General features: G+C 37.8%; 1 protein-coding gene across 1 annotated transcript; it reads left to right on the forward strand.

Moving 5' to 3' along the window:
• Window positions 1-18089: 18089 nt before the first annotated feature.
• On the forward strand, window positions 18090-19444 carry LOC137579756 (palmitoyltransferase ZDHHC6). The gene has a single exon (XM_068293565.1). It carries the CDS (start codon window positions 18131-18133, stop codon window positions 19304-19306), a length of 1176 nt encoding a protein of 391 aa, XP_068149666.1. The 5' UTR covers window positions 18090-18130; the 3' UTR covers window positions 19307-19444.
• The last annotated feature ends 6812 nt before the right edge of the window (window positions 19445-26256 follow it).

Below are 26256 nucleotides of genomic sequence, written 5' to 3' on the forward strand. Positions count from 1 at the left end.
TGGTGAACAAGTGAGTGGCAAGAGGGGGAGGCGGGGGGCGGAGGATGGTCTGAGGCGAAACAGGAAGAACAAACAAAACAATGTCGGCATCTTTGTCGTCGTTGTGTGTTTTGTGCCCTTAGTTTACCTTTTTTGTTGTTATTTTTGTTCATGAAATGCGAGGGCAGCATGGATACTTTGCATTTCTCGAGTATCTTGTCTTGAGTTGACTCAGTTTTCTCTAACAACAAGTCAAATTACACATTAGCAACAAATTCATCTCAACAATCTAGAAATATTATATATATTACATATCCTTAAAATAATTTATTTCTGTTTTATAGAAACTAAAAAAGAAAAATTAAAATTCATTACTTCATTACTTCATTAGTTTAAGCAATTTTTTTTTAAATTGTGATTAAAATTTTAACAACATTTATTATAAATATTTAATATTTATATGTGTAGCAAGGATCAGCCTCTGCAGGGTATTCAGATTTCCACTAATTCCTGTATAGTTAGTGCCTGTCATTTTCATTTCTTGTTTTTGCAGTGTTTTTTCAGGCTCGCGGCTTGCTTTTCATTTTCTTTTTCAATTACATCGCCGCGTTGTGCAGTTGGCGCATTTCTCATACACCTTTTGTTGGTTTGTATCTGTTTTTTTTTTTTTTTTTTCATTTTTTCTGTGTGTTGTTTATTCTTGTTGTTATTTTCTTTTTTTTTTTTTTTTTGAATTGTTTACCTAAACGCTCAGTGGGTCCCAGATACAGATTCTGCTCCAGCTCCTTCTTGCACGGCTGCATGAATTTAAGTCTAATTGCTCGGTTGCATTGTGTGCGCCATGATATTTGTGGCTTAGGTTAAACCCTTTTTGCATTAAGGACCTTAGGTTCAGCCCAGCTGAGCTGAACTAGGGGTTAAATTGGCCCCAACACCAACAGACGGACAGATAGCCAGACAGGCATAAAGAGTGCATAATTTTTGCATCTTATAAATATATGGGAAATTTTGTAGAAGAGTCAATCCATTGCCATAAAGAATGCATAAAATCTGACTGTAAAAATCGATTTTTTATTACTTATATTACTGAAACACATTATGCATTGACTCTTGCTCTTATAATTCTTAGTTTTTATAAAAGATGTGCTATGATTGACATTAATAATTAACATTTTGAAATGCATGGTGGAAAAAACGTCGCGTTCGACAAATGACGTGCGATAGTGATTAAATTTCAATTTGAAAAAAGTTCTTTAAACCAAATAAAAATCATTATAAATGTACATATTTCATTGATGTATTTTTTTTAAGCTTTAGCCATTTTTGTTACTTTCTTGAAAACGAAGCCTGATACAACTTTAACTTTTGTAAGTTAGTATTTGTAGTACGGTGAGCTTGCTAAAAGCGAAGATGAGCAGGCCAATTCGTTTGCGCAACATTTAGAAGCTCGGTTCACGCACTACCAATATACCACAGACGACCAGGTTAGCGAGACTAGTGAAAGCCTGCAGACAGCACTACAAATGTCTTTACCCATCAAGCCTGCAAGAACGGAAGAGATTGCTGAAGTCATCAAGGACCTTCCGAGAAATAAAGCTCCTGGCATAGACCGGATGTGCAATGCCACTCTAAAAGCGCTGCCAACACGGGCTCTTATCTACATAGCGTTAATATTTAATGCTATTCTAAGAGTGCAGCACTTTCCTAAGCAGTGGAAAATGGCTGCAATCATAATGATCCATAAGCCTGGTAAACCAGAGAACGATCCTGAATCGTATCGGCCAATAAGTCTCCTCCCCTCACTCTCTAAAGTATGGGAAAGGATTATTGCGAACCGACTGAAAGACATCATTAATGAACGCCATATCTTGCCGGATCACCAGTTTGGCTTTCGCGAGGGACACGGCACTGTGGAACAAGTTCATAGATTGGCAAAACATATACTACAAGCCTTTGATGACAAGGAGTATTGTAACGCAGTCTTCATTGATATGCAGCAAGCTTTTCATAGAGTTTGGCATATGGGTTTGCTGAGCAAAATAAAGAAATTATTCCCAGCACCACAATATAGTGTCCTTCGATCATACTTAGAATGCCGGCAGTATATGATTAAGGTCAGGAACACATTCTCCAACGCTTACTTTATGAGAGCTGGAGTCCCACAGGGCAGCGTACTGGGCCCACTACTCTACTCAGTGTATACTGCAGACATACCGAGTCCTAACGAAAATCATATGGTTTCCCCCAGCAAAGCTCTCCTTGCCACTTATGCGGACGATATCGCCCTTCTATACAGCTCAAAATGTCGCTCTGAGGCAGCTTCTGGTATGCAGGAGTATCTCAACACGTTCTCAGCTTGGTGTAAGCGGTGGAACTTAAAAATCAACGCACAGAAGACTATGAATCCCTGCTACACACTAAAAACGCTCAGAGACAACACACCGGCTATTCAATTAGAAGGCGTAACTCTCGAACAGCCCTCGCAAGCTTGATATCTTGGCATCACTCTCGATAAACGCCTTACATTTGGCCAACATCTTAAAGCTACAGCAAAAAAATGTGGCCAAAGAATGCAGCAATTAAGGTGGCTGATTAATAGGAAAAGCTCTATGTCGCTCAGGGCCAAAAGAGCAGTATATGTGCACTGCATTGCTCCAATCTGGCTGTATGGCGTGCAGATCTGGGGAATTTCGGCTAAATCCAACTACAAACGCATACAGGTGCTCCAAAATCGGGCTGCGCGGCAAATAACGAACTGTCCATGGTATGTGCGTGGATCCACATTGCACCGTGACCTCAACCTGCACACAGTGGAGGAACAGATCGGTAGACACACCAGCAGATATAGCGACCGGCTTAATAGGCACCGCAGTATCTTCGCAAGACGGTTACTACCTGCCAGGCCCCTTAGACGGCTAAAAAGAAAGGGCTTCGCCAAAAATATTAGCTAACCAACATCAATAATAATATTTATAGTCCTCTTGGGTGTACCAATGAGGTTTGGTCCTTTTATATCATCTACTTGTGTTGTTATGATACTATTTTTGTATGTATGGATTCAGCGCTTAAATAAATAAAAGAAAAAAAAAAGTATTTGTAGTATTAATGATTTCTTTTTTCTTTGACTGCGTTCAAATATTGCATTTGACAGTGGAACACTGCCCATAAATGTACCTATGTATGTGTAATGAGAGAAAATCAAAAAGGCAAATACTACTGAAAAGAGGAATCAGTTGACTCCTGGCACGCAAATATTGAAAGTAGGAAATGGCCAAGCAATTTTCGCGTTCAAGGCAAGGCAGAAACAACAACGAAATGGCCGCCAGACGGATGTCGTGCTAAAGTGCACCACTTCCGGAGACCACTCTCTCCACTCTTAACAGAAAGAAATCGAAATGAGGATGAATAAAAATTGATGGTCCATTTCGCGTTCTCATGCACGCTCTCGTCGTGTCTTCTCCTCCTTTTGCAACTACAACAAATCCGAACGACAACTAACTAATAAACTAAATTTTCGTTAGCTCATTAAAATTGTAGGATTGTCCTACACACACACAGCAGCCCCCTTCTCAAAGACTCTCTCCACTCTCCCTTGTGCACCACGGCCCGCTTTTTGCCCCATTATGCGTGAACATTTCGTACTGCGGATGCAATAAAGTGTAGAATTTATGGGCATGCCGCCGCCTGGCAATTGAATTAAATTTCCAATGCAGTTGCCGCCGCGCCTTGGCAGAAAGCATTGTGGGTTCTGAAGCGGGGAAGGGGGGGTGGGGAAGCGGTAGCGGTGGCTGTGTGTTAAGGACGTGGACAAGGACGAGAATTGGGCGACTGTCTGCAGTAATAACTGTAATTTTTGGCAAATGTAAGATGGGTAAAAGTCTCGCCTTCGCCCCCAATCCGGCCTCCCTCTTGTCGCCTCTCACTTCGCCTTGTCTTTTGGCCATATTTCCCTTCATTCCGGTTTCCCATTTCTGCCTTTCGCCATCTCTGGCTCATAGCTCATCATCATCATTATTATCATCATTATGTGTATGCATCGTCCTTGCGAATTCACATTACAATATGGTTTTTGGGTTCTGCTTCCTGTTTCTCGTCTTTCTATATATATATCTGCCACTCTCTCTCTATCTGTGGTCTGTGCCTGTGCATGATATTTATGTCTTAATATATGCACACACGTCTTAGATAGTCCAAAAATCTCTATTATATTTCTTAACATTTCAAAAGGCCTGGCCTATTCATATTCTGTTTTTGTCATTTCGCTTGGCATTCTAAGAATATGCAATGAATTATTTAACCAATGCCCAATGGCCACACACCACCCACACACACACACACACACACACACACACTCGTACACGTAAAATACAAACACACATATGGAATATATTGTATATTATTATATCCATTCGCATTAGCCAAATGCAATTATTTTTATACTTTCTTCAATCAACATCGTACAGAAAGCGAATTGAGGTCGAAGTAAACTGAAATTAGTTTCTCATGTTCAACATTATCTCTTCCGTCGCTTGAATATTGCAATTTAAGCCGATTTATGCATTGAATTAGTATAAAATTTTTAACCTTTAAATTTACATTAATGTTAGGGAAATATAAAACTACGTGAAAAATCGCATATTTTCATTACAATAACGTTATTTGATTACATCAATTAAGGTCTATTATAATGAAAATTTTCCTTTCTTAATGTATTGACTTAATCAAAGATGACTCCTTTGTCGGGAGTTGCTTTTATCTTCTTCTTTTAATCAGTTTTGCCACATTTGGAGTCATTTTTTTTTATCATAAATGATCGTACGCGACTTATTTTGGAATCAAATTTGTGTCATACGCGACTTCTTTTAGAGTCACATTTTGAATGGCTCCCGATTCGTTTTAGCGATTATTTTTCGTATTATAGACTAATCGAGTCGATTTATGTTAAAACAATCTTCCAAATGCTTGGCGTTCGATATGTCGAAATCACTTTTAACTTTAAAGGTTTCTTCCAACAATAATAGTGTGCTCTGTAAGCTACAACCTTTCACTGTTGTCCAACGTGCTAAATATTAAAGAATACTGATTAGATGCAGCATGTCGTTTTTGCTCAATGATTTGTTTGTTTCGATGAACATTTAGAAAGGATAATAGATAGTGAAGAGAGGACATAAATATTAATTTTGGTCAGAAGTGTGCAACGCATAGAACGAAGCATCTCCGACCATACAAAGTATATATATTCTTGATCAGCACGACGAGACGAGTTCAACTAGCCATGTCCGTCCGTCCGTCCGTCTGGATCAACGCAAACTCCTCCTAGACCGTAAGAGCTACAGAGCTGAAATTTTGCACGTAGGCTTGTATATACTGCAGGCGTTGTATATCTCGGATTCAGCCGGATCGGACCACTATATCATATAGCTCGCATACAAACCCCAAAGTCACGAACAGTGACTTTTCTCAATAACTTCGTTATTTTCTATGTTATTATCTTGAAACTTAATATTAGAGAGTTTATTACGCTTATAAACGACTGTGCTAAATTGGATCGAGATCGGATGACTATATCATATGGCTCCCATAGGAACGATCGGTCGAAAACAGTGACTTTTGTAAATAACTTCGTTACTTTTACCGCGATTGCTTTCAAATTAAACATTTGTTAGTTTAGTATATCTGTTAATGACTGTGCCAAGTTTGATCAAGATCGGGTGACTATATCATATAGCTCCCATAGGAACGATCGGGCGAAAACAGTGACTTTTGTAAATAACTTCGTTACTTTTAACGTGATTGTTTTCCAATTAAACATTTCTTTATTTAATATATCTGTTAATGACTGTGTCGAATTTGATAAAGATCGGGTAACTATATCATATAGCTCCCATAGGAACGATCGGTGGAAAACAGTGACTTTGATCAATATCTTCGTTATTTCCTACGATTGTGCAAACATAAGCCCCTTTAGATAAAACGTTCTTATACATTGATTGCTATTACGTAAGGAAAGAGTTACCAAAAATGTTGCAAGGGTATACAAACTTTGACGCGGTCGAAGTTAGCCCCGGCCCTCTGGTTTTTATTTTCATTAGATGTTATTTTAAAGTTTTTTTTATTTTGAAGACTTTAGAAGAGTTCAAAAAACTTCCAACGTGCTAATCTTCCTAAGCGAAACATGATTGGAAAGTTATTCATTAAAATATTTTGGAATATATTTCATAATTGACACATAGATAAATTGAATTCACGTTTATCACAAAGTTGTTGATGATCCATAAACAATAACTATAAATAAATAATAGCTAGACAACTAATTCCTGTCGCTTAGATTTGATTATTACATAAAAAACCAACAAATTTTTTATAATCCCCAAAATTGTAATTAAAAAAATATGCAATTTTTTTGTTTCAGATATAAATCATTGAAATGTGAAACCAATAAAGCAGGAATAAACCATTCTGATCGGGTGAGTGCCATTCTCTAAAACATATTTGACTAATTTATAAGGCCCTGTCAAAACTCACTCGGTGTTTTCCGTTGTTTCTTTTTTTTTTAATTCATTTTGTAAACAATATTCGCACTTAATTAATTTAGGTTTGAAGCTACAAACGTTTAGCAATAAATGTAGATTGCACAATCCAATTTTAATTAGTTCGATTTACAATATCAATTCATCTTAATCCGCCGACCAACCATTCTGCCCAATCCATATTTCAGAAATCAAATGTTTATCACACTTTGGCTCCCACTTTAACACTATCTGCTGCATGTAAATTTAATAAACTTTAACCTTTGGGCTAAACTAAACAAACACTTGTATCGCCTTTATTTTTGTTGCTTTATTTTGCTTTTGTCCCAACAGCAACAATTAAGCGGAAAAAATCGAATTAAATATGCAAAATAAGTGACAAACGTTTCTGTATATATGTATATACCAAAATATATATATATGTGTGTGTATTAAAATCGGAATTGTGTTGTGCACAAATTAATTTACAATTTAGCTCAAGGGATTTGCCCATTGGGCATAGAAAAAAAAAAGAAAAAACAACAAAGAAGTCAAAATACATGTGGAAGAGGGAGAGAGACGACGAAAATATAAAAAACAAAATGAAACTGACTAACATTAAAATAAATAATTTTAGACAAAAGGCAATCAGCTTATGCCACGGCGAAGCTTTTCAATTTCAATATGTTGGTTGCACTTTGAATAATTTATTGAAATAGAAAGAACGAGCGAACCGAATAAATGAAATAATGAATAGGTATATGAATATAATTTGAATTTTTCTTTAAATTTAAAAACACACACACATATTGAAAGAGCGAGATAGATAGAGAGAGAGAGAGAGAGAGAGAGAGAAAGAGAAAAGAGAGAGTATATATACATATAGATATATGTATATATATGTGTGATATAAATATATATGTATCTGGCTAGGGGAAACTGAAAATGGCGGAAGCTTGTGATTTTTGGCAAGCAAATTCCATTGAATTTGCTTTTAAAATTTATGGTTTAGAAAAATGTTGCCAAAAACTAGAACGGAATGGGGCGATGCGATGCGATGCGATGCATGCTTTTGGTTGAGATGGACGTACTAGAGGATGAGGTGCGGGGTTGGCTATGGTGTATGGGGATGAGGGAGTATGGCCAACGCCAAGCAGAGATAATAGCTTTTGATTACAGTTTATGGATGTCGCCTTTAGCCTTTTTTGGGTGACTCTGTGTGGGTGTGTGTGTATGTTTTAAAACTTTCGTATTTTTAGTGGGTGGGCGCCACATTGGCGTCGCTATCTATGCTCGAAACTGAACATAGACTGGACTGGAAACCAGGACACACAGGTCTCGCTATTGGTTCTGGCCCTGGCCCAGACACAGACACAAGCGGCTCACTCGACTGGCTTAGTTTTCTATGTGCCTGCAACCAAAAACAAAAAGAAGTAGCTTTCTATCTCTCTCTCTCTCTCTCTCTCTTACTCTACATATGTATATATATATTGATCTATCTCGCTCTATCTCTATCTTTGTATGGGCGGTGGCGGCATTTGCAATTATTGAAATTGTTTCATCTCTCGCACAAAATCCAATTGACTTTTATGCAAATAGAATTACGCGATTGGAGTAAAAGCAAACATTGATTTTTATTTACCGCTGTGAATTAAGTGCAGTGTACGAAAGATAAACAACAATAGCACCGGGAACATGGCCATCGAGATCGGCAAAAAAAAAAAAAAAAACAAGAAGAGAGCGAAGAGTGTTGGTGAAGTGAAGTGTATACAACACGGCGAGCCACATTTTCATAACGTAAGTGAATAGAAAATTGAATCAAATCTAATAATAAATGCTTTTATGCAGCCCTTAAGCACTCTGAAAAGATGACGACAACGCAGACAACGACAACAACAACAGCAAATACGAAATCGTTGGGTGAGGATGATGATGACGATGATGGCCCGTTCCACTAACACCAAGAACTGCTGCTGCTGCTGCTGCTCCTCCTACTTCCTCATCTCGTCCGTCTACTACTTTTGCAGCACTGGCTTCACTCAACACTCTTAGCCTTATTGGTGTCGCTCGACATGCTCCAATAGCCAAGTTGCAATGTCGTTGCTTGGCTTTCGCCTGTTGGCAACATGCAACAGCACATGAGACATAGAGACAGAACAAGAGTGTATTAGTGTGGCATGCCCCATTTGGCTGGCTCATCATCATTGTTGCTATTGCTATTTGCATTCATTCTCTCCCTCAGTTGCTCTCTTACTCTCTTTCAGTCTTTCGTCTCCATGTCTTTTGAATGTGCATTCGCTCTCAGCAGTTACTTAAGCATGTGGCACATTGTAAGTTTCTTTTTTTTTTTTTCTTTTTTGTCGTTTTCCATGTCCTTTGCCTGCCGTCTGGTAACTGCCTGCCTGCATTCCTGCCTGACTGCCTGCTTGCCTCACTTTCAATTTGATTTGCTTGGGTCTTAAACAATTTTAAATGAGTTTGCATGAAGTTGTCTTTGTTGTCTATGTCTGTGTCTTTACAACTGCATTGACGTGCAATTCATTTAGCTTTGCATTTCAAATGAAACGCACCTGGTCTGAGGCCAGACCTGCATCTGCATCTCTGTCTCTGCCTCTGCCTCTGCCTCAATGGCAATAGCTTGATGAAATAGTCTGTGTGAAATGCTTTTTCATATCCATATACTGCTGACAACTGGCTATTTACCCTTACTTCGAACTCCTCCACCCTCTCATCTTTTTGTTTACCCATCTTTGCCTTAGTCAATTTCAATAATTCAGACCGTAAAGATGAGGAAGAGAGAGAAAGAGAGCTAAAACAAAACCATTTGCACCTGCCGTAAAATGGGCACTAAAACTTATGCCAAATGGCTCTACAAATCTTTGCCTTTTTGTGTTCTCATAATTTTATTAGCTTTTGGCCGCACTCTATATGTGTGTGTGTGTGTGTTTATATTCGTGTCTGAATGTGTGCCAAGCAATTGGCAAAAGAAAGCACACAAGAGCGGCAATAGATGAACTTAAGTGGCAAAGCATAAAAATTAAGTTCCAAATTGCTCTGATAAGCAGATGTGATCACGAATGGCTTTAATGTGACTTTTAATACACAATTCTTATTATATGCTTTATCTCTAGCCATAATTCTCTCTCTTTTCCTTTGTTCTTTGTTACTTCTTGCCAGGAAAAAAAGGATGAACAAAATTGTTCATTATTTCTATTTATATGGATATGCATGGAAGTCGACTGGGAGATTTCTTTCCTAGAAAGAAAATTCAAATTGGAATTGGGTTTCAATTGAAACAAGAAGCTTAAGGGCCTACCCCGTTTTCATAAAGTTCATATATTTCATAATAATTATCTAAATGTTATTATAATTTTATTCATATTCCAATTGCATTTGACTTCAACCTACGAAGATAGCAACTGAAAATGTATTTTTGGTAGCATACTTATTGGGGCGCCATTAGAAACTGGTAATAAGCCGTTTTCTAATAGTAGAATTTTAGGCCCTAGGCCCACTTTCTTGGCGCCAGCTTAAATTCTGCAAGCTGAATCGGTAAATCTGGATCTTAAATTACAAAAGACTTTAGTTTATCAGATTTTTGTAGCATACTTATTGGGGAGCTTAAATCAGGATGTGCCGAAGTTTAAACCTCGGTTATGCTCCGAATTGTAGATTTTGCCAAGTGTAAAACAACGAATGCCCACATTGACACATCATTTCGGCTCTCTATTTGGATTTTCTTCGATATTTGTAATAGATGGACATATTTAACTCTGGCCAAGTTAACTGCCCTCAAATGCATGCAACATTATGCCCCCTCTTTTAGTTAGATTTCCTTGCACCACGTCCATGTGTGTGAGTGTTGGGCAAATGTGGCAAATAAAACTTTTTACACCACATAAATTGGCATAGCGTTTTTATATTTACTTAGCCATCGTTTATCAGGCAATGTCCAATTGGCTGGCCATAGAAAAATATTTCAGCTCCTTTCGTTTTATGCGCTGGCACTTGGCTATGGGTTTTATTTATTAGTTGGACTTTTGAAAATATCGCATATTTATATTGTATTTATTGTGGCTGGTGCTGGTGCTGCTGCTGTTGATGCTGATGCTGTTGCTTGCTTGCAGCTTTAATATTTATTTCCGCTTCCGGCTCTGCAGTTCTTTTGCACTTGCTATCGCTCTCGCTCTTGCTTTTGCTCTCTCCTTCTTTTTGAGCGCCTCGCCCTTTTGCCTTGGAGTGCTTATTTTTTGTTTGTGCAGCGTCAAGTCCCTCAAGCTGCAGCTGTGTGCTCATTACTTCACTTGCGGCGTACGTAATTCAAGTTGCTCTGAACCGAGACGGGGACCCGGATGTAAAAACAGAGACAACAGAAACAACAACACAGAAAGAGATGCAGATACGGAAAGTGTGTATGTCAAAGAAAGAGACAGAGACATAGAGAGAGAAAGAGAGAGATAATGGTAGAGAGACATAGCGACAATTGGGAATGACACAGTTTTGTCGCGCTGTGTTTGCATGGCTGAATTTTTTTATTTCTTACTTATATTTCTTTTTTTTTTTATTTATTTTTTATTTTATATATTTCCTGTTCTTGTTGCTGCTGTTGTTGTTGTTGTTGTTGTAGCTGCTGCTACTGCTGGTCTTGGGTAGTAAAGATTTATGGCAAAGTTGCTACTTCAAATGTAATTTACAACAGACGCTGTGGAAATTTATGCGGGCCGAGGTTGAGCCTGAGACCGAGTAGTAACTGTCGGCAATGGAGTCGCGCCAGAGTATTCGCAAACTCACCACTGAACGGTTTTTAAAAGCCCCCGCCTAGAGAAACGAGACGAAACGAAACGAAATGAAAGGAATATTAAATCGTTGGCTAAATTTTAAAATTTTCTAACTCACAGTATTTGTATATGTACAACTTTTTTTTAGAACACTGCTAAAAACATCCTGGTAGATGGAGTAAAACCTTCTCTTATTGAGTGTTTCATGGAATCAAGTTTATTTAAAACTTGAAGCTCTTAAACTGTTCCTGATTGCATTTGTGTTCAAATGAACCCATCAGAAGGTGATTTTTTTTAAATTTTTGGTTTCATTATTTGCAATTTTGATCATATCGTTGGCTCTGCATATATTAATATTTTATGTTAAGAATCTTTTTTCGTGGCGCAACAATGAGAAGAATTTTTTCTGTTTTGTCGAACAGAAACAATTATTTTCAAATATTGGATAAAAACAATGGCCAAGTTATAAAGAATTCCCACTGTTTTATGGGATAAAAAGATTTTTGTTTGTTCATTGCTTTGCTTCTATTATTATTATTTGATTGTGAATATGGTTATTCGATTTTCGCAGTCGAATTGCAAGCTTCTACAATATTGGGATGGAAATGTTCTTATGCTGTTCTGAAAGCTCTATTGTTTTTGCAGAAACAATACAAAAATATTAGAAACGATTTTTGGTTAACTTTAGCGAATAAAGAAAATGTTGATTCAATTATGGCAAAACTGATTATTCTACAATTTTCTTTCATATCAATTTAAACTACAGAAGCAACAGCAACAACAGCATGAACCTATGTAGGCAATCAGACAGACAGACAGACAGATACTCAGTCAGTCCCATTCTGTGCCCGTGGCAAACAAATTTCTAGTTTTCTGTCAAATGTCATGAACTGAGTTCGCCCCGTTCGTTCGTTTGGATGGTGTTATTTTTTTTTCGCCAGTTTCGAGACATAGACACGACTCACACTTCAAATCGACATTTGCACTTTTTCACATGGGCCCCTGTCTCTCCATGCTCTGCGTAACCCCAAACGCCTAACCCCTCCTTACACACACACACACACACACACTTCTACACGGTTCCGGTTTGGTTCTTCCATCTCTCTTTCTCTCTCAATGTGTGTGTGCGTGTGTGTGTTTTTTGCTCCATTTTCGTTATCCTTTTTAGATATTCATATTTTTGCCATTGATGATATTTTCACTACTTTCGTATGCATTACACGTACGGCACCCGCACATACACATACACTCACTTATACACGCACACACACACATACATACACACAAATTTATACACAATACATACATATATATCTACCTAGTCCTGAGGCTGCCTTTTTGGAGAGTATTAACTCTGCTCGCCCTGTATATGTCTATGGGTGTGTGTGTCCTTGCCACACTCTTGTGAGTGTGTTTGTGTGAGTTAAATTTGCATATTTTTTGACTTAACACATCCTTCAAAAATTGCGAAACGCGTTTGCGATAGCTTTGGCATTTCCTTGACGTCTTCCCGTTTTCTCTTTATTTTGCCTTCTTTCTTCTATCTGTTCAGAATTTTTTTTTTTTTCTTTTTTTTTTTTTTTTTTTTGCGTTCCTTTTGCCTGTCTATTATTTTTTGTGCCATTTTTCCCCGTTTTGGCTAGTTGAAATGTTAAACACATATTAAAGAGAATGCGAGATAGAAATATATAGTGCGAAATGAAGAGGAAATGGCAAACGCTTTAAATATGAATTTTGTCCTGGTCATTGTGATCATCATCATCATCATCATCATCATCATCTTCATTGTCGTCATCGTCATCAGTTGTTTTAATTTTCTTTTATGGCACTCCCGTGTGTTGGCTGCTGCTGTTGGCCAAATTGAATTGGCCGCATTATGCGCACGCCCCATTGTGGGCTTGGCTTACATGCAAATTGATTCACAGTTAACTTTAATGGTCTCTGAATGTATTTAAATTTACTTCTTTGGTTAAAAGGGGTTAAGGGGGAAGATGGCAGAGGGTTTTAGCCATAAGCCGCAAGGCCTCGTATAGGATAAGAGCGGCAGAATGGAAGGGAGGGGATGATGGTAAAAAAAAAAGAGAAGTTTTCTCCGGCTCTCAAGACAAGTGGCGCTAATCCTTGACTTTGCTGCTAATGCACGTCGTATGTCAAACACCAAAAACGTTTACCCCACATTTTTTCCCCAAAGCTCTCCCCCCATGCCACTCCCTCTCCCCCTTCAGAAACAGACGATCATTCCCGCCTAACCCAAACGCCTGCCCGCACAAGCAACGCAATTTATATGCCTTCTCTTCAGATGGCTGGATAGCTAGCTGCCTGGCTGGCTGGCTGGCTGGCTGGTTGGCTGCTTGTTTGTCTTGCCAACGTCTTCTCCATCTCCGCCTTCATCGTCTTCACCGCCGTCTTCTTCGTCGTCATCATCGTCGTCGTCGTCGTCATCGCTTTGTATGCCATGCATTTTTCTGCACTTTTGACTCTTAAGCGTGCACTTGCCCAGCCTCAGACCTTTAGATCTCAACCCAGCTGCATCGTCAGCAGCATGAGCTCTTTTTGTACGCGTTGTTTGTCTTAAGGGATATATGCTATATGCTGCTATAGACTGTCTGTATATTGAGTGTACATATGTGTGTGTGTGTGTGTGTGTTTGCCAGCACTCTGCCGCAGGCATTTTGATAAGAAAAACAAACAGCAATCGCTCTCCCTCACACCCACACCCACATCCACATTCAGAGGAAGCCCAAGCTCAAGTGTCATTTATGCGTTTGTGTAAGTGTAATGCCGGAATTTAATTTTCAAATTAAGTAAATAAGTTTGTGGTAAAAGTTGTTTCTGTACCGCCATCTGCCTCCTCCTCCTGTCCGCCTCTCGTCTCCGAAATCTCGTCGTTCTCGACCCTCATTCATCCTTGGCTCTGTTACTTTCTGTTGAGCTGTAATAAACTTTCGTCATTGACAATTACTTCACCATGGACATAAAGCGAGAAAGAAAAGGCCAAAATAAATAGTTAAAACAGAGAGAGAGAGAGAGAGAGAACATAAAAATCATTGCAATCATCACAACTAGAATCATCTTCAATCTAGTTATAAAATGGCACACTTTTACCCTTAAAGATTAACACCCATAATATTCACCCCCACCCATCCATCCATCCAAAGTAGTCGGAAAATAACGTTTATGTCTAGTCATAAAGAATTCGCGTTCGCATTATTAAGGTTTTTCAATTTCAAAAAGTCATTTCTTTCAATAATAATATTTTCAATCCATTAATATTAATGATAATATAAATGTTTTTATACCCTTGCAAAAAGAATATAAAGTATAGATACTCTTGATCAGCACTACAAGACGAGTTCAAATAGCAATGCCCGTCCGACTGTCCGTTCGTCTGGATCAATGCAAACTCCTCCTAGACCAGAAGAGCCAAAGAGGACAAATTTCGCATGTAGGCTTGTATATACTGATCGAGTCGGATCGGACCACTACCACCACCACGTTTGTATGGAAGATAACAAACGGCAAAGTCACGAACATTGATTTTTCTTAACAGCCTCGGAAATTTCTGAGCTATTGTCGTGAAATTTGATATTGTTGAGTTTATTACACTTATAAACGACGAGATCGGGTGACTGTATTGTATAGATCTCGCAAGAACCGTCGGTGGAAAACAGTGCCCTTGATAAATAACTTCGTTATTTGCTATGCTAAGATTTTAGGCCGTTCTTTCGCAAGCATTCGACTTTTTAGATAAAACGTTTTTCCACTTTGACGGCTAGTAATGGTTATCTTATATATAAGTATTTACATACATATCTATGTATTTATGTTCGTTTGTGTCTTCTACTTATATTCACAAACAATTTTACAAAGGATGAGTTTGTTTGTTAATTTATATATTGAAATCGAATGCTTCACAATGGGAAATGTAATTAAAATTAAAATAAAACGCGACACAACTTGAGCGCTGTTTAGTAAATATTTTTTACTTATTAGCAATTTGATAGATAAGTGATAAATGTTACAGCCAATACTTGGTTAACGCCTTAATGCCAAAACAAAAACAAAACTAGAAAAGGAAAAAATAATATGCATTTAATTATGCAAACCATTTTCCAGGATTGCAAGAAGCCTACTTCTATGGCAACTTTATATAAAATTTCATTTTGCCATGAGGGGTTGAAAGAAAAAAAACTCTAGCATACTTATCAGCGCATAAGTGGAATTTATGCGCGCATGCATAAGTCACTTTTATTCATCGTATATAATATATATATATATACATTTTAATACGAGTTTTCTGTCAATTTCGCATGCTTCTAGGTTACGACTTTGCTGCCGCTTTTTCTTGCCTCTTCAAGTTCATTCGTCAATAAAAAAAAAAAAAAAAAAAATAGAGAAAAAAAGGAAAGGCAAAGAAAACAAACTCTACGGCAATGCTTCTCGCTTTGAAGTAATTTTCGATACGTTTATAGATTGCTTTTTCCCCTCAAGCCCATACCCATGCACACAAATACACCTACAAGTACATGTGTGTGTGTGTGTGTGTGGGTGCTTGGCTTTTGGCATTTCCGGGCAATTTTCTTTGGGTCTGCCATGGCTATTGTATCAATTTGCAATTATGTTTCAATCAATTTTATTGCTATCTAATCTGTAGCGCAAAATAGATTGCTTTCTGCTACGCGAGTGAGCAGAAAATAACAACAACAACAACAACAACAAAAATAGAAAAACAAAACACATATATATAGAGCAAACGAGATAACCAGAAGAGAAGAGCAAAACATTTACGACTATATCATGCTCACTTCTGGTTACAGCTTCTATTGTCCAAGATATATCGCAACGAAAACAATTTTAAATTCCAATTGCTACTGCTGCTCTTCTCTGTTTGCTGCATTGGCAAATGGCAGCAGGTTTATTTATGCCCATTGTCCTTCCGCTGAATTGTCACTTTGCCTTGTTAGGCTCAAAGTGCAATACATAAACATACAACAATGACTTCAGCTTGTTAAGGTTGGCCAACTGCAACGCTAACAAGGCACAACAATGGCCAACCAGACACATACATATAACACAAATCTTATTAAAACCTATAGAGAACACAAAAAATAGAAGTAAAACAGACTCGACATACTGCAGTGTGGACTTCCAATTACCAAACAATTTTAACTGTAATAATCTTAACATCAAATTGGTGTAATGGCGATTGTCGCCTTTCCCTCTGCTTAGGTTGATAAATCTGACTTCATTTTGTTCATGCTCAATGAACCCTTAGGTTAATCGAATCCAATCAAACCCCTAATATGCTTTTAAAAGTTATGATTACAGGGTATTTAACATACTGCAAATGTTGCCAACAACAAATTATAGCCAGATCAGTTTTGTTATCAAAAAATCTGAGCAAAGAAAGCAAAGCGCCAAGTAAATTGCAAAGACTGGGATATAAAATATAAACGAAATCTATTGAACCAATATTAATCAATAATTTTCTTTTCATGCATTGCAGTTAATCGATCAATTTTGTTGTTTTCATCAATGTTTGTTCACATATTTTTGCGAATCATTTTTGTTTTGTTCAAGGACTATTAAGTTTTAATTTTGTTTAGAGTAAACGGCATACTTGCAACTTAACAAACGATTTGTTTTGTCCTCTAGCCAGCCAGATGAGATTCAATTCAATCGTACAACAAATATTGTGGCCCTTTCATTGGCCATCTTTTGGCCATATTTCAATTGCTGCCATTTCGACAAAAGCTTCAATGGAAAAGCAAACATTTATCATCAATTAATGGGCATTAGTAAATGTTTGGCAAAAATTTCACGCTATGAAAATATTTTTGTGTTATAAATGCAGTATCATAAATAATACACAAAAATACCATGCACTCTCTCTGTCTGTCTCTATTGCTGTCTCTACATCTATCTCTCTCTCGCATTGTATCCCCATCTATCTATCTTTGTCTGTAGTAAATTTATGGCACGTTTTAAATTCAATTGAATTTGGTGCGTTTCATTTGTTGTTGTTGTTGCTGTTGTCATTGGGCCCGCTGTTACCTCTTTCAATGAGATTCTTTTTGTTTTTAATTTTACTTTATTTTGGTTTGAAACCAGCAGCCAGCAAGCGGCAGCAAATATTGCTATTAATTTTTAATAATAATAATAATAATAATAACAACAACAACAACAGGGAAAGCTGAATAAAAACAATTCCCTGGTTTGTGCCCCATAACTTCATTCCGCCAACTTTTGATGAGCAAATACACACACACACACAAATAAACATTGATGGGGAGCGAAAGAGAGAGAAGGGTAGATGGTCTGGTTGTTGGCTGCATTTTATTTATGAAATGCATTTTGCACTTTTATTGTTTTTAAATTTATTTGCATTTTTTATAAATCGGGCTTAAGTGGGAGTAGAAAAAATGGGTGAAAGTAGAGAACAGGCGTCATAAACATACATACATACATACATACATACGAATTCATGTGTACATAAGCATTAAAGCATTGCCTTGCCTTGCCTGTTGCCCAATACCTTAAATAAATTTTATAAATTATTGCTCTGTCCTGTGTTGCTGTGGTTATTTTAAATAGTTGTGCTTTATTTAATTACACACACACAAATGCCGCGGGAATGTGGCTGGCCCTTTTAATTAATCTCCAATCATCATGATGATGGCGATAATGATGATGATGATGATGATGCTGAGATTAAGTTGATTTTCAATTTGATTACCTTTTCTTTTTTGGTTATCAACACTTTTCAGTTGGCTTTGCCTTTCCGTTTGCCTCTTACTACTACTATTATTCGGGTAAATTATTGTGTACGTATATACATACATATAAATCTGCTCCCATTTCGAGATGGTTAATAACTTGAAACGTTTCCTGCACTGGGGTCCAATCACATTTTTCATTTTAATAATATGCGTTAGCTGGACTACATTGCACATGAATAACATGCTATGGCCACCACATGAATCTTTGGCTTCCATGGCTAATCTGGGTATATATTTGGTCACTAATATGATGACATTGCTAAATTTTATACGAGCTGTGACCGCCGGACCGGGTTATTTGCCAAAGAAATGGCAACCGAAGCATATAAATGAAATGAAATTTTTGCAAATATGCAAGGCATGCGATGGTTATAAAGCACCACGTTCCCATCATTGCCGACGCTGTGATCGTTGTGTAAAGAAGATGGATCATCATTGCCCCTGGATAAACAATTGTGTGGGCTGGGGCAATCAATTGTATTTCATTAATTTTTTACTTTACTTTGCTTTAACCATGCTCCAGGCATCCGTCATTCTCTGTTTAGCCTTCTATCGTGGACTATTTCGACGGCATTTCATCTATCATGGCATGCGGCATTTGGCCACAATCCGTTTAAATATGCTCAATACGATGCTAACCATGTTTAGTTTCGGTGTGGCCATTGGCACAATTATGGCCACCGGCAAATTGGTCTACAATCAAATGAAATCGGTATTTACGAATCAAACGGAAATCGAACAGTGGATTGTGAAGAAGGCACGTTTTCGTCGTGTCCTCAATGCGAAGCATTCACGAAAGTTTCTCTACCCCTATGATCTGGGCTGGTTATTGAATTTTAATCAGGTCTTTGATTGGAATTTTCAGCAACATGGCGATGGCATCGTATGGCCAGTGCGTAAGGGTTGCGATCAGTATACCCTAACGCGTGAACAATTATCACAGAAGCTGGATAAATTGGCACGAACACGCAGATATCGTTGTATTCACCCAGCGACTGGTCATTGGATGCCCATTTGGTCACAGGGCCTATTAACTGGCATATGCATACCCTTTACAGATGATCCACGCATATGTCTAGAGCCCAACGATCTTGTGCATGTGACTCGCATTCAGGACTATTGGCTTTATGGTGAACGTGTTCAACAGCCTAATGAAAAGGAGCATCGCAAAGGACCCAAACGAGGATGGTTACCAAGTCGTTGTGTCATCGAGGTGACTGACAGTGATGAGTCAGCCGGCGGCGATGGTGATGGGGATTAACCTGAATACTTTAGTATCTGAGCCACAATGAAATTGTTTTGGGTCAGCCAACATAATATTAATCTCATTGACTGCATTTCAGTATAAATATACAATGTAAGCATATGTATACAAATAAATATAGTATGAGAGAAGCAAAAAAAAGGATTTGTTAATGTCATTCAATAACGGTTTGATCTTAATGAATGAAACAACAATCTTAATTTTATGCAACATTTACTTAAATATGGCTCGTAGCTGTCTGACCTTACCCCCAACCTGTCCGCATTCGCCCACACTGCCAATTAATTTGCCATGTTCGTGCCATTGTTATACCCTTGCAAAAAAGGTATATTCATTTTGATCAAATGTGTGCAACGTAAAGCATTTCGGAAGCACTTTCGACCATATAAAGTATATATATTCTTGATCAGACGCGTTCAAATAGCCATGTCCGTCTGTCCGTCCGTCTGTCCGTCCGTCTGGATCAACAAAAACTCCTCCTAGACCGTTGGAGCTACAGAGTTGTAGTTTTGCACATTTTGCTTGTAGGTCGGACCACTATATCATTTAGCTCCAATACAAACTGCAAAGTCACGAATAGTGACTTTTCTTAATATTTTCGTTATTTTAGGAGCTATTGTCCTGAAATTTAAGTTTATTACACCTACATATAAACGATTGTGTCAAATTTGATCAAGATCGGGTGACTATGCATATCAAATATCTCCTATACGAACCATCGATCGAAAACAGTGACTTTTGTCAATAACTTCGTTAATTTGACGCAATTGCTTTCAATTTGTCACGAATTTGATAAAGATCGGGTAACTATATATAGCTCACATTGGCACAAACCGTGAAAAACAGTGACTTTGATCAATAACTTCGTTATTTGCCATGCTAAGATTGTAGGCCGCTCTTTCGGAATCATTAGGCTCTTTAGATAAAAGTTTTCTACTTTTACGGCCATAAGTAAGGAAAGATTGACAATATAAATTTGCAAGGGTATAGATAATTCGGCGCGGTCGAAGTTACCCCCGACCCTCTGGTTTTTATTTTAAGCTTAGGAAATTAGTAGATTTTGATAAAATGTTTTAAATACAAATTTATGAGAAAACTATGAGGTGAACTGAATAACTGAATAAAAATCAAGCAAAAATAAAGAAAGTGCTTAAATTTAAATGAAAGACAAGTGAGCGTATATATGTATGTGTAGATTAATTTCCAATTACAGAAATTTATTTGGAATTAAAAACGAAAGCAGAAGCAAAAATGTTGCTCGAGAAGAGCGAAACGGTCAAATGTTTACGGAATCAAAAGTAATAAACCCAAAAAAATGTTCACCACGGACTTAGACAAGGGTATAGAAACTTTGGCTTATATGTACATATTTTCTTATCATACTTTTTCTCTGTTATATTTTTCTCGTTTTTTGTTTTGTTTGTTGTTAAATAAAAACTAGCTAGGCTGGGAATAGGTACACATCGCATGTATGTAGTAGCAGGTTGTGCGTGTTGAAGTGGATTTTTACATGAAATGAAAAACAAACTGCAACCCGGGCAACGAATGGCATTGAAAATACATGCAGTCAGCAACAGTGTGCAACAATAACAACAACAACAATAAATTGAAATGCACAAGCTGCACAAGTGACTGAGCTGAGTTGTTGCGCAGCGGATTTTGCCATTGTGCTATAAACATGGCCATGCAAATCAATGGTAGATAGACCAACATACAGACAGACAGAGGAATGGCCAGCGAGGGGGGCTGGGTAGCGGGGGGAGGCATTTCCAATTCTATTTCCAACTAGTTTTAAGCTCAGCTAAAGCAAACAAAAGCCAACAAATGTAAGCTATCTATCATCTATCAGAGCTATATCTATCTGTTTTTGCATCCAGCATCTATCTATCTATCTATCTATAGATAAACTGCAATGGAATCATTAGCGCAAAAAAAGTATTAGCCAGGTGTACATACGTGTGTGTGTGTGTGTGTGTGTCGTAATCGAAGTAAATGATCGATGAATATGAAAATGGCAAACGAACATTATTTTGACTGGTTTGTTTTTGATTGATAACTTTTGCAAATTATATGGAGGCATATTTAGATCACATTGACAACACCAGAAAGTCATTGTAAAGAGAGGGAGGTTAGACTGAATGAAGGCCTGGTCATTTGCCTAAGGGAAATCACACTAGAAGCATATCTTTCTCTCTTTCTCTTTTACTCCCTTACCGTCTGTGTGTCTTCAGTTGATATTCGACACGTTGTTGTTGATTATATCATGTTTGAAATCTAGTTGTTGGCTGCCTCAACTTGAGACAACGCCATTCATGTTTGTTTATTTGTTTGTTCTTATCTTGAGTGGGCCCAAACCAGTAACAACAACAACGACAACAACAATAACATCAGCAGCCAACTTCTTGTCCATGTCCATCTCGTTGTCCTTAGCGCCGGCGTGTTTAACTCAAAATTAGATAAATGCAATTTGAATTTGTGTGTAAATTGTAGGGAAATATGCCGCTGGGAAATCAATTGTCGTTGTCATGAGTTAATTGGCGTGGGGAATTGCTCAACGTAAGGAAGGTTCCCCTTCCTACATCTTGCACATGTATATAATCTAGATATATACATATATGACACATTGAATGATTTGTATTATTCGATTTTTTTTTAAATCAATGCATAAAACAAAACAAAAACGAGAACGAATCAAAAAGTTCAACTTAAATATTTGCACGAAGTGTTGAAGGGCATGGAAGCGTGAAATGATGAGCGAACGAAAGTACGTACACTGGGAATGGGAACAGGAACGGGTCATGGGAATGTGAATGTGAAATCGAAAGAAGAACTGGCCATGAGATTTACTTTCATAGCTCTTCGAGGAGAAGAGCTCTCTTGGTTGCTCGCTTTCGCCCGTCATCATTGTTTGGGTCATTTGGGTGACGGCGTGGAAAATGCAAAACAAATAAGCGCCTCCGGTCCTCCGATAGGGAAAATCAATAGAGAAAAAAAGGATTTTCTCTTTCATATATACATATATATATATATATTTTTTTTTTTTTTTTGTGTTTCTTTTCGTTTTGGTTTGGTTTGTGTGTGTTTTTCGATGCTCTCAAGGGGAATTGAGGTTACAGCCAGAGCTATGGCAGCTGAAAAGTATGCAGTAAAAATAGCCATAAATAAATCTGCGTAAAAATAAAACATGTGCCAACAGCCATAAACATAAACAATGCAACTTTCTACTCTATTTTCAAACCCCCCTCACCCATCCGCCATTTTTCCTTAGCCATCACCCGTTATCCATTTTTGTTGTTGTTGTTTTTTTTTTTTATTATTATTTTCTTGTTGTTGCTGGTGTTGATGGTTGTCTTTGTGTTTTCTGTCTAAAGCGGAAACAAAATAAATTTTACATAAACATTTGCCACATAACAAAAGCCAACTTTAATGACTTTTGTCGTTGCAAAATAATTGTGCGTGAATTTTTCGTTTGGCTTCTTCTCTCCTCCTCTACTCTCACCCACTATTCCACTTTCTAGTTGAGCCATTTTGTGTTGTCTGTACAGTCTCTCTCTCTCTCTCGCTCTCTCTCCGTCTCCTACTCATTTTCTCTCGTTTCACTCTCAATGTCCTGCTGGCATTTAATTTCACGGACTGTCGTCCATTTTATGCTTTGGCAACACTTTTTGACTTTTATGCGCCTGTCGCGACGCGTTGTCCTCGACGGTTGATTTTTTCTTCCTCTTTGTCTTTTGGCTTTAGATTTTTGTTTTTTTGTTTTCATTCGCCCCAAAATATCCTTTTGGCGGAATACTAAAGAGTCGGTTTTTTCTTGCTGCTCTCTATGTGGGCTCAGCACAAAAAATTTAAGGAGAAAATGGGGAAAAAATCGAATGCCAAATTTCATATGGATCAACGTAAAATTGATATACTAAGTCTCAAAAAAACAACTTGGCCGCTAAAAAATCAAGGATTTTGTGACAAAGTCTGCAAAGAGTTAATGACAAAAGTCCATGGAAGGCATACAATATTGGCATGACATACTCTAACGCATAAACTATAGTCCATTTTATTCTATGTCCATTTTTTCATAGAAAACTTTGGTGGTTTGGATAATTAAACGGCAGGTGGACAAAATATCAAAAGGAAAAAACGTAGTTTCAGTCCTGTCCCTTTATCAGGGAGAGAGATGTAGTTGTCAACCCAACTATATTTTCAGGCTCAAGCAACTGTTGCCATCCACTAGTCAGTCAATAGACTTATTGTTAGTTGTTCTATGTGTAGTGTTAGAATATAAGTGTTTTTTATGTCCAATACAAAACCAAATGACCCTTGAGTCTCTTGAGTTTAATGGCATGGAATTCAGGAACTGACAAAAGTCCTTTCATGGTGTACTTACAACTTTTCCCCGTTCAATTTAAGTTCAATTTCTGATACAGGTGCCTGGATTTCTGAACCATAGCAAGGAGTCAGATGAAAATATAAATACATTTTAGAAATATAAAACGTAAAAAATATGCAAACTGTTAGTTTTACGCAAATCGAAATGACACATTTATACATTTATTTTGAAGTCCTAATAACGAACGTGCGAAATTTCAATAGACGAGCATTTGAATTGTAATTTCTGCCTTAAAAATCAAGAAATAAAATGTAGGTATTTGTTGTTAATAATAGCATCATATTAAATTCAATTCGAATTGAAATTGGAAACTGAAAATTTATTATAGTGAAGCCTAAGCCTAACTACTCTAATTATTGGCTTCGAATCAGAAATGATAGGAAATCAATTACAAAGAAATAATTTAAATATTAAGGAGATAAAGATTTAAAATTTAATTTCATGCTATTTTGTTTTATTTTTGTCCCACTTGAATATGGTTTATTGCAGTGGTCACTTTGATTATATGACGGGGATTGGCATTTTTGGGGTGGATGTGGGAGAGTTGTGTGTCAAACAGTAAGCCATTTACTTTCGTCATTCTGACCAAATTGATTGCCATCTGTGTGTGTGTGTGGGACCGCTTTTTCGGTTATTTTCTGAGCGATGCCATCATGGCACATATTTCCCACTTGCAGACAATTTTCATACAAAAGCAGGCTTTTCTTCTCTCTCTCTCTCTCGCTCTCCTGAGGGAGATGCAAATATGTGAATTCGTATAACAAAAAAAATTTACATATAAACGGCCGTTGCTGTTGCAATTGCAGTAGTTGCAGTTGCAGCACTCCCGCCCCAGCAATTCAAGTGTAAATATATGCTGGGTGTTTGGCATGCTGCTGCACTTGAGTGTCAAGTTATACCGCCGGCGAATGAAACGCAATTGTTATGAATTGGCCGGGCAGCTAGTAGGTATTGCCCCCAACCCCATGGCAAACAGTTATCGGCGGACGGGGAATGAGGATGGAGATAAAGGCGGAGATGGAGGTCGGAGGGTCGTATGCAAAATGCAAAATGCAAATGGATAGATCAAACAGGAATGCCAGTCACGGTTGAATGCTGATTGTTTGCCCGGCATTTAAAAGCAAGTGTCGAAATATATTTTTCACCCAAACAAATTAAGTGCTTAAGCTCTTAGCTCACAGACACAGAGAGAGAGAGAGAGAGAGAGAGATTGAGAGAGAGAGGACGAAAAAGAGATGGTAAGAGAGATAGAAAGAGATATCTGCTTGACATTTGTGGCTTATTTCAGGAATTGTGGAATCAACAAAGAAGCTTATACATTTTCCGTTTTGTAGGAAGGATAAATTAGGTTTCTCTTAGTTTGTTTGTTTATCCAATCTTTGAACGAAAATCTCATTTTCTTTCTCATAAACTTTGTGTGTGTGTGTGTGTGTGTGTGTATGCGCTTGTGTTTTGTTTGCTGAATGACATTTATTCTCACCTTTGTGTGTGCGTATGAGTGCTTTTGATAGTATTATTGTTTCTGACACTACAAAATGCAGTCAAAAGGCTCAGAGAAAGAGGGAGAGAGAAAGAGTTGCAACAGCTGGAGCCAGCAGCAGTCATCCAAAGTGTTGAGTTTAGTTGCTAAATGTACCGCAGTGACAACAACAAAAGCAACAGCAACAACTAATACTACTACTGCGACTAACAAGCGTCAAGCATTCCTGGCACCAGATGTTGCTCTCTTTCTCCTCTCATCCATCCCTCAGTTAGTCTGTGAAATCCTGGCCGCAGAAAACGTTGATTGGCCAGAGCCGGAAAAAGAAGTTATAACCATCAAGGCGGAAACGGATGTGGCACAGACGTTTCCGTTTTTGTGCCAACTCTTCTGCAGTTGCCCACACACACACAAAAAAAAAAAAAAAAGAAGACAAAAAAACTCTAGAGTCAGAAAGGAGGCAACACAAAAAAAATATAACATAGAATTTCCTTTCTTTTGCACCCACATGAGCATTGGACAGAAACATGGACATGCAATTCTCACTCACCCATAGACCGCACACACACACACACACACACACATACACACTCCGCCAAATGACTGTCAAATAAAATCATTTTGCATAGCAAATAGTAGCCAAGCTCTCCTAGCTTAAAAGGAGAGACAAAGCTAGAAAGAGCCGGAGTCGGTGCGTTTAGTGGTTAACCGCAAGCACTTCTAATCAAAATATTAAAGAATTTCTTTTGCGGTTTTTTCTTCCCTCGGATTTGATGTGAACCCAACTGAGAATGTTGAAAATTTTTGCAATTTTCCCCAATGCGTGCGTATATGTATATAAGTATGTGTGTGTGTTTCTTTTTGTGCGTGTGTGTGTGTGTGTTTGCGTTTTGCGTCTTGCCTAATTGAATGAGCCAAAAGTCCTGGGAAGCGACTTTGTTGTGGCTTTCTTTCAACAATGTTATTTGCTTGAGACTGAGACCAAGAAATGAGAATTGTGGGTGAAGAGAAGCCGAAAACCCATAAAAATGGCAACACGTGCTCATAAAACTAACATTACATGCCCTTTGACCCTTGCCCGTTGCT

This window comes from Drosophila tropicalis, unplaced genomic scaffold (genome assembly GCF_018151085.1).
Source record: "Drosophila tropicalis isolate 14030-0801.00 unplaced genomic scaffold, ASM1815108v1 contig_1190, whole genome shotgun sequence".
NCBI classification, from domain to species: domain Eukaryota; kingdom Metazoa; phylum Arthropoda; class Insecta; order Diptera; family Drosophilidae; genus Drosophila; species Drosophila tropicalis.

Coding starts and splice junctions, on each gene's coding strand:
- LOC137579756 (XM_068293565.1), top strand. CDS start 18,131: ATGGTTAATAACTTGAAACGTTTCCTGCACTGGGGTCCAATCACATTT.